At 42.2% G+C, this 10,082-nt stretch overlaps 1 protein-coding gene across 2 annotated transcripts in view; it reads left to right on the forward strand.

Moving 5' to 3' along the window:
• The first annotated feature begins 740 nt into the window (after positions 1-740).
• Il22ra2 (interleukin 22 receptor subunit alpha 2) overlaps positions 741-10,082 on the forward strand; it is a 12,357-nt gene continuing 3,015 nt past the window's right edge. Inside the window, exons 1-4 of one of the 2 annotated variants that reach the window (XM_021221606.1) lie at positions 741-834; positions 3,179-3,314; positions 4,688-4,866; positions 9,270-9,439. In XM_021221606.1, coding sequence (XP_021077265.1) covers positions 777-834; positions 3,179-3,314; positions 4,688-4,866; positions 9,270-9,439 — 543 coding nt within the window. In that variant the 5' untranslated portion in view covers positions 741-776. Of the gene's footprint in view, positions 835-3,172; positions 3,315-4,687; positions 4,867-9,269; positions 9,440-10,082 lie in introns of both variants that reach the window. The other variant, XM_021221605.1, reaches the window with a different exon arrangement.

Genomic DNA, 10,082 nt, shown 5'->3' on the forward strand with positions numbered 1-10,082 from the left:
CTTATATGAGTAATTTTTAATGCCTCTAAAACAACAGGAGAAATTCCTTGGAAAAGCACTATAGTGAATCTTTGACAAAGAGCAGATGAGCTGGTTTAGTCTGGTTTCATAGGAGCTATGAAACAGTTGATGCAGGTCAGACTGAAGGTCTTCCACAGTCACAGTCTCCGGGCATCATTTGATTTGGCAACTTTGAAGAACTTCCTTGAGCCAATTGCTTGGAATTGGGGGGGGGGGGTGAAAGTGGGAAAGAAGAGACATTTCTTGAAAGGAGCTCCCAATCAATGTGAAGGGAGAAGGAAAAACCCAACAGCAGAGCAGGGAGCTCCATGGGGAGTCGGGAGGATTCAGGAGCCCAAGGCATACAAACCAGAAAGACTACTTGGAAAGACTACAACTCTTTGAACAGCTGTCAGGTGTGGCTGGGGCAGCTCCAACTGTCAAGCGTGCTACTCTGCAGTCCTCCAGGTCCCCATAAGCAGCCCTGCCTCTTAGAGCCAAATTCAGTCAAGATTCACCCACTCGCTTTGCATAATCCTTGCCCTACCTTGCCCTGAGGCTTTGCTATCAAACTGTCAGATAAACACCCCCTCTCCTCTTTCCCTCTCCCCCCCCTCCATATTCTCTAATGGTAAAATAATGCAATAAGATAAATTTAAGGAAACATTTGCCATTGGTGGAGCCCACGGAAGTGACGGTCCCTTTGTGGAGTTCCCCTTATCAGCGGGCTCCTCAGTGAAAGGAGCACTGGTTGCCAGACAGCCACACTTGGAACCATGATGCCTAAGCATTGCCTTCTAGGTCCCCTCATCATATTCTTGAGCAGTGCTACAGGTAAGTGCTTAACTTCCTTTTCATTGGACAGTTTTGAGTCTGATCAAGACAGGGTTAGAATGGCTTGGATGACATGCTGGATGTTGTAAGGTCACTAAATGGTCCAAACAGACATGGGGCCAGTTGCTGTCCGCAACCTGAGTGAATAGTTGTATGGGCGAGTGTTTAGGACGAGGAGCCACTTTCATGGCAGAAAACAATTCATATTCTCTATCTATCTATCTATCTATCTATCTATCTATCTATCTATCTATCTACCTACCTATCCTCTCCCCCTCATCCTCCCAGTCCTCCTCGTCCTTCCTCCTCCCCTTCCTCCTTTCTCCTGATATCATCAAATGATTATAAGGACAAGACACAAGGCCCTAAGGCACATCGAGCCTAGGTTTCACCTGCCATTTGTTATCCAGAAAACAAGACATTTTATGCAACATCCTATAGGAGAATTTCTCATCTGAAGGTTGAAAATTGTAGGTCATTGTGGAGACTGAGTTAGTGTAGATGCTAAGGGCTTTGGAGCAGCCTCCCACACAGAACACATACCATAAACAAATGAGGGTTACAGAGAATTCTTCAAGGACATTTTGTCAAAGTTTACATCTCAGAAAGGCCCCTGGAGTCCCAAGTCAATATATGGGGACTTCTCACTTAAGTGACTTAAGGAAATGCCCACAACTTTGGAGTTGTTCTACATCTCGACATAAATGCAACCCCAGCCTCTCTCTGACAGGACTATGTGAACTAGAGTAAGCTATACCTCTTGTCCTTGGTAACAAGAACTTCTTTAGCAGGAATTAAAGGGCTAGCAAAATGAACCTGCTTTTGTACACAAAAATGAATCTTAACCACTCCTGTAACCTCCTTGGGCATGACCTATATTCACACCTGAAAATACAGTGATAAAAATATCTCTCTTATGTAGGTGTCTGGGGATAAATCAAAAGGAATGGGCATAATAGCTTCTGATGCATATTTCTATCTGATCACTATTCAATAAATATCAAGAGAGAAGTAGATGAAGGAGGCAGAAGCTAACTGTTATTGGATGATGATGATGATGATGATGATGATGATGATGATGATGATGATGTTAATGCCTCCCCCATGGACTCCTCTCACCCAGGATTTCACATTCAGCTTTCAGGAGTAAGAATCAGGATGTTAAGTAGATTTGGGCATAAAATCAGCTTTAACACTTCCTCCTGGGAAGGTTCTTTCACCTATCCAAGGCTTGGTCTCTCGACCATAAGAGGAAGATGGTGGCAGATCTTTATCATGGAGGAGCTGGGCAAATTCAATGAGCAGATGATGGGAAAAGTTCCTCAGTGCTTGGTGCACTGTGAGTCATTGCTGGGGACAGTGGTAACAGTGAAGATGTCAGAAAAATCGAAGGAGATCCCAAGGAGGGCAGGCACCAACCATCTTCAGGTTAGCAGTTCAACTCTGGGTGGATCTTCAAGAAATTGGGCCTGTCATCTTCTGAAAATACTAATGTACTAAGATGGATTAGGCAGGCGTGGTTTGGGTACATAAAAATAGACTCTTTTCAAGTCCATACCACCATTCATACCTTGCAGGAGGCCTTCAAAATACATAAAAAAAAAATGTCACCACCATTAAGTCAGTAAGCAGAAATACCCAAGGAAGCTATTCTTTTCTCTCCTGTCAGAAACATTGGAATCTGAAATAAAATGTTATAGGTTTCTTGTCTCCATAAGATGAAGTGCAGGTAAAGCGAGGCCACCCATACCATATGATTTGAAGAAGAAAACACAAATAATCCTGCCAAAAAAGGTCTTTCCTTCAACCTGTCTGATTACACAACCCTGCCAGAGCCCACAACAGGTCTTGGGTAATTCCCCACTGCGGTAGGTCAGTGCCTCTGAATAACTCCACTTGGGAACTCGGAGCAAGGAGACAGGTCTTTCATCATTGTCATACCCCACTCTTATATGGAAATAAATTAAGGACTATATTCTTTCCATGAGTTTTAGTTCTTCTACCCATTGGGATGTGCTGGAGACAGGCATCATTACCAATTTTTCCTAGTGTGAAGCTCACATCATTCTACAATTTTACCTTAGACTATGGTATAGCTCAGAGGCAAAGAACTTGCCCTGAGCAGATTCCCTAGAACTAAAGAGAAAGGGGAGGGGACTTTGACCATGCATCAAAATCATCATATTGAAGAGTCAACAGTATTGACTTCTAACCCTACCACCACTGCCTTCACTTAGAGCGACATCCCCAGTGATTCCTAATGCAGAGATTTCATGAAAACCATGCCCAAATCCCCCAACAGCAATGTTCACAGTAATGTCCATTGATGTTCTTGCCACCTTAGAAATGCAGCCGGCTCATGTACCTCTGAAGCCCCAGAAGGTCCGATTTCAGACCAGAAATTTCCACAACATTTTGCACTGGCAACCAGGGAGCTCTCTCCCCAGCAACGGCAGCATCTACTTTGTGCAGTACAAGATGTAAGTAGACCCTGTTGGCAGAGAAGGCCATGGGGTAATATGTTCTGGGTTGCAATGGAGTGTGAGGAGCTGAACACCTTTGGATTTTGCTTTGTTTGTTTGTTTGTTTATTTTTTGAGAAGTTTTAGGGGGGTTGAAAGAAGCAGAGGTGGGAACAGAAGGTTGTCCTATGACATGGCACAAGGATATGATGGTGTATGCAGTCTAAGGAGTTCAAAAAAAGAGACCTTCAGCTTCCTGCATTTCCACCACACAAGGGCTCCTCAGAGTGTCTAATGCATGCTGGCAGCCACTTGCTTAGCCCAGTGCAAACACTCCGCTAAGCCTAGGCCACCAGTGGTTAAACCTGAGGCAAACAGCGAAAAATGTAAAATATATTTTTAATTGCTAAGTCATAGTTTACGTTGGTTCACTATTGAGAACTTTCATTTGTTTGTGCCCAGTTTGTGTGGCTCATAGTTAATTACCATCCACATAATTTTGAATACAACAAATATAGAAATATTATAGGAAAGGAAAATCCACCAGAACAGATGTGTTTTCCCTAGCAGAGGCAATGAGCCACTGATGAAGGATGAATGATTCGGACTCAGCAACTTGTGCTGCATTTGTGATGTGGCTTCTGTTTTAATCCTAACACCAAGAAGGTGCTGTTACTATATAGACTAGAGCGTATAGGAACCAGCAATATGGCTCATTTATATGACTACAAAGTAAGTCCTTCAACCAGGGAAATCTTCCTCCTCAGCTTTCTTCTTGCCACGCCCCGTGATTTGCGAGGGGTAAGAAGGTAAGGTGTATCTTCCCGTTGACTGTCGTATCATCCTATGGGCTCAGGTTGGCCTTTTGCTTCCCGCCAGTTTTTGCAGTGTTTCCTCTCCCAGTCCTTAGTACTAGAACTCCCTAAGGAGCTTTCAGCACCACTTCTACTCTGTTCCCAATAAAGAGCCGAGCCACGCGTATTCATTTGGTAAGCATCACCTGAGATGGCATATGATAGTAACTTCTCAGAATCGGCCTTATAACTCAACAGCAAGCTGATAAAAAGTGCAGGGGGTGGGGGGAGGAAATCACAGAGTTGAAGCCTCAGATGTGTTAAGAATATAGAAGGTCATACTTGAAATGGAAGCTAGTCCACACATCAGAAGAAACACACTACTGCATATTAAGGAAATAAATCCTTACGTTAGCCAGAAGTTTTTCAAAGTAAATCTTATCCTCCAGCAAGCTAACAGCTTGGTTAACATGAAGGAACTTTTATGTATTCTTGAAGATAGCATAAAATTTCAATCTATAGGAAATTAGTTCACTGGAAAAACTGGAGACCTCAGATGGGAGAGAAGAAACACATCTGTGTGTTTTCCCATCCTCAGATATGGACAGAGCCAATGGAAAGATAAAGTTGACTGCTGGGGTACCACAGCACTCTTCTGTGATCTGACTAATGAAACCTTAGACCCATACGAGCAGTACTATGGGAGGGTGATGACAGCCTCCGCTGGACGCCACTCTGCCTGGACCAGGACAGTCCGCTTCACTCCAGGGTGGGAAAGTGAGTTCCAGCGAGTTATTTGCCTTTTTCTCTTTTGCCTTTGAACAAACTCTGGATAGTCGGCTGGGTCATGTGCTGGGCCGAGACGCAGGCTCTCATCTTACTTGACACTCTCCTCAGGACTACACTGGGAATTCACTTTTATTATTTGACAATCTTGGAAATCTAGGAAAGAGGTTCAGCCAATGCTCCAGGGCCCAGCTTATATGAAACCTTTTCAAACCGTTAACTTCAATAAACTCAGAAACAACAATTATTTCTACAATTACCCCAAAAGCTTTCTCACATCTTGTAACTTCTCCCTCTTATTTATACTCACTATAAACAGTACTTTCTTTTCCCAAAGTTTGTATAAAAAAAATTCTTAGTTCTAAGTACTAATACTGTATGTCCAGTGGACATTTATCAAACCTTGGCATGGTCTGAAGAGTTTTGGGACTTGTCTATCTATCTCTTCTAAGAGATCCAATGTTCAGTTAGATTTAAACTTAGTGACTTATATCCAAAATGCTAGGTGCGATGGAACTCAGAAGAAAGGTTATTTAGTTGGTTAGTTATTTAGTTAGTTATTTTTGAATTTTTTAAATTAGGAAATGAGCAGAAGAATTTAAAAACCCGTCTGTGCTCTCTAGCTTCCTCCCCCAGCCCCCAACCCCTGGGCACAACTTGAAACTTGAGCCCAAGATACTCCATAGACAATTCTCTAACTGATGTAAAGGAGTCTACATAGCTAAGCTGATTTGTACCAATCAGGGTATTTGTGAGTCATTTGTTGTATTTTAGCCTAGAAATGGGATTAAGCTCAAATATTAAACAAAGTGTGGTCCATTAGGCCCATCAGGCAAGAACGGCCAAAAACGCTGTCTCAGGAGTGGTGGAGACTTTGGCTGTTCTACTTAAGTGGAACGCTGTTAATATGAGTTTAGGCTGTTTCTATATTACCCTTCCTGGAAAAAAGAAAATGTCTTGGGGAATGTTCTTGCTATACTGCATGAGAGGAGCGCTTCACAGGTATGAAAAGAGTGTCTAAACAGTTACGTTGGGCTACTATTTGGAGCACTTGGAAGGAGCCCCACCCACTCCTCTGATTTCTACCATCCAACTTGGCCCTTTTCTCCAGTTCCTGAGGTTGCGCAAACATCATGTTTTGAAAAACATGTTTCTAGTGTCTGAGGACAGTATGTTCCTAGGGCCTGATGTGAAAGCTAACGAACCACCTGTATGCACTGGCACTCCCACGACCTGCTCTGAGATGCACTGTGTCCTAGTTCACTAAGCTCTGACTTCTGATTTCTATCTAGAAAACAAGGTGCTAATAAGGAAAATTGCTAGGTAAAAAGTGTCATCCTGTGCTCAGTAGGATTTCAATGTACCAGGTATTTTTTTTTTTTTTTGGATTAAAATGTATACATGGACTTCATGCATAGGCTCTGTCATATATAAAAAAAAATCAACTTGCCTCTTATATAAACAGATGGCATGACCACTCTATGGCACGGTTAAGGGAAGCCTTTTATCGCAAATATGAGAAAGAGAATGTCCAGAGCCGTCTGAAAGAGTTCAGAGCAGGAAGGGAGAAAGTAGGAGACTGAGCATGGCCAGCAAAGCGGACCTGACCATGGAAGAAGGAGGAGGGAGAGGGGGATATAAAAACTAGCAGAGGTAAAAGAAGAACGAATAGATGAGAAGCTTGGGGGAAGAAAGAGCATGAGCTGGAGAAGTTCAGGGTAAGGGAGGCAAGAAGGCCTGGGATGCCAGCGTGAACCTCAAAGCGTAGTATAACAGGTACTTGTTCGTGAGGAGCCTGAGGCCAGCCTGAACCTCGGAGTGCTAATGGCATCACAGACAAGCCATTTGCCCATTCTGCCTTCTGGAATTTGGAGAAATAGAGTTCCCTTCAGGCCTACTATTTCCTTTGGTCGCATGGAAAATATTTCCAAGGTACTTACTACAATTTTGCCTGGTCCAGTATATTTTCCAATATGGAAAGCAGAACGAACACAAAAGTCTCTTTCTTCCCAGAGCTTCCTGTTTAATAGGGAAGGCACGTATTAACGATGACCACAGACCCACAAAGCGATTCCTGTGATAGAGTCTACAAAAACTAAACGAGCTCTATGAGGTTATAACCCAGGAGGGACCTGGCCAGTGGCGTCAGGGGAAGAGGTTCTGGGAAAGCGCACTTGAGCAGATCCCTTGCGATGAGAATTGTGTATAAGCAGACAGAAGGAAGGGAAGAACATTGCAGGCAAAGGAAAAGTCATTTGCAAAGGCCCTCTTGCAAGAGGAATTAGAACGTGTGTTCTGGACTGAAATGCAGCTGATAGAGAGAAACAGAGCATGCACTGGGGCAGACCAACAGGCAGCCAGTTGTGTCCTCTTCCTCCTCGGGAGTTACGACTCCTTCCAGGAAAAGAAACGTGTTTTTAAAAGTGGGGGCTGTTGGTGGTTGTAATGGTGGTAGTGTGTGTATGTGTGTGTGTGTGTGTTTCTAGGAATGAAACTCAATATTGTGTGTATATAACAAGCAAGTATTAAAGCACCAAGCAGTGTCCCTAGACTCATAAGATGACATTTTGATCATATCATCAGACTCCACAGGAGATTGTATTAGCAGATTTGTGACAGAGGGCAAGAAAGGGAAGTTGGACTACTGGAACAGGCTACAGAAAACAGGCTGTGGTTTCAATTAGGACCATGAAAAGCACTGTAGAAAAGGTAACCCTGGGTGGACATGGGGACAGGTTGGGTTTACTAGAAAGGGAAAAAGAACATGGCAAAGACGGTTTCTACATTTGTCTCTGTCACAGCTACATAGGCCAGAGATAATTTTTGATGGTATTTCGTGGGGGAAAGAGAATTTTTGAGGCATGCTAGGTAATCAAGAATAGGAGCTCAATTTCTACTATGTTGAACTGAAGATGTGTGGAGCTACCCACACAAAATGGCTGCAAGATCCAGCACTCAGAGCTAAGGGTGCCTTCAGTTAAAGACATGAATCTATGAATCGTCTGCATATGCTACCATAGACACTGATAAATTTGGGTAGAAAAAGTGTATTAAGTGAAAGGTACTATTTTATGAGACTAGACATTAAGGCTATTTCACCAAAAGATACCCAAGCACCAAGAATTTTAGAAGATTTATAACAAATAGATGAAGAGACAGGAAGGGACTGACAATCTGTTAAATTCTCTAACACCATAGGGAGACACTGTTTCCAGAACAAGAGTGTCTTGTCTGGGGATCTAGCCTATGTATAACATGAAAGTCTCTGCACAGCCAAGACATGAGAGGGGAGGGGACGGGGAGTGGCTGGCTTAGTTATGCCATAGGTATTTCTGAGTCTATATACCCTCCGACAAAAGGTTAAAAACACAGGTGTCTAAAATTAGGAATACCATTAAACAATAAAAATCCAAGATGATGAATTGAGACTCTTAAAAACCAGGCTCTGGATACTCATGATTGTGAAGTTCCTTCTGTGATCACGGCTTGGCCACAAGGAGCAAATGCTATGTAAATCACTGCTTGGCCACCAGCAGTAAATGCTATGTAAATATTATATTGTGGTGAGGAAAGTGCCCAATAGGATTCTGTAAACAAGGAGTCACACACACCCAAAAAGGGTGTTTGGAGATGTCAAATGTAATAATAATGTTAAATTTTTTGTCTAGAAAAAAATTCAACACATATTAAAATGCCCTACAAAACTAAACAGGGCTGTTCTCCACGGCAGTGGAGAAAATTCTCCACTACAAAATTTAGTGAATCTGGAATCAATTAAAACAAGAATATTAAGCCGGGCGTGGTGGCGCACGCCTTTAATCCCAGTACTCGGGAGGCAGAGGCAGGCAGATTTCTGAATTCGAGGCCAGCCTGGTCTACAAAGTGAGTTCCAGGACAGCCAGGGCTATACAGAGAAACCCTGTCTCAAAAAAAAAAAAAAAAAAAAAAAAAAAAAAAAACCAAAAACAAAAATATTACTCTATTAATAATAACTTGGCTATTGACAACAATATGCATGAACCAAATACTCTTTTTTAATCTCCGCTAGTGTCTATAATATACAACATAATACTGTTGGTTTTAAAGCTGTTTTGAAATCTTACTTCTTTAAGGAACTAAATAAAATCTTCCTTCTTCTAAGACCTCCCTTCAAATAACTTTTTTACTTAATTTTATAACAAAATCATCATGTTGACAAAATGATTGGTAGAGATTCACTCAATGTTGAAATATACAGAATCATATCAGTCTATTAAAAATAGAAGAAAAACTGTCTTCATAATGATTTTTGCCACGTTTCTGGACACTACAGTGATTTATCAAGAGGCACAGTGTCTATTTATAGTATTTAGTTGTTTTGAATGTTTTATCAAAATCCCTTATTCTTTCTCCAGCAAAACTAGATCCTCCGGTCGTGACTATAACCCGAGTTAATGCATCTTTGCGGGTGCTTCTCTGTCCTCCAGAGTTGCCAAATAGAAACCAAAGTGGAAAAAATGCATCCGTGGAAAATTACTATGGCTTAGTATACCGAGTTTTCACAATCAACAATTCACTAGAGAAGGTGAGGTCAGATGAATGGACTCCTGGTTCCTTCGTTTATTTAACTAACAGTTTAATTGCATCACATGACTGACCTGTCTGTTCCTTGTCACTTCTCCAGATCTTTCCCTGGTTTTTGTTCTTCCATCTTCACTGATAAGCGAGTGCCCATATCACTATCAGGATCTATGTGTGCGTGCATCCCTGTGTGTAGTGTGTGTGTATACTACATATGTACCCTTTATCCCTGTGTGTAGTGTGTGTGTATAGAACATATATACCCTTTCTGGTACTCACTCTGCTCCCCTTAGAATTCCCAACATATCAAAAGGCTAGTATTAATATTTCATTCCATCTGTCTGCCATTAATGCTTATTTATGTTAGCTTTTTAAAAATTATTTTATTAGATATTTTCTTCATTTACATTTCAAATGCTATCCCGAATGACCCCTACACTCTCCCCCCCCCCCGTGCCCCTCTGCCCACCCACTCCCACTTCTTTTTTTTTTAATTTTCTTCATTTACATTTCAAATGCTATCCCGAATGACCCCTATACTCTCCCCCCCCCCAACCCCCCTGCCCACCCACTCCCACTTCTTGGCCCTGGCTTTCCCCTGTATGGGGCATATAAAGTTTGCAAGACCAAGGGGCCTCTCTTCCCAA

This window comes from Mus pahari, chromosome 21 (genome assembly GCF_900095145.1).
Source record: "Mus pahari chromosome 21, PAHARI_EIJ_v1.1, whole genome shotgun sequence".
NCBI lineage: Eukaryota > Metazoa > Chordata > Mammalia > Rodentia > Muridae > Mus > Mus pahari.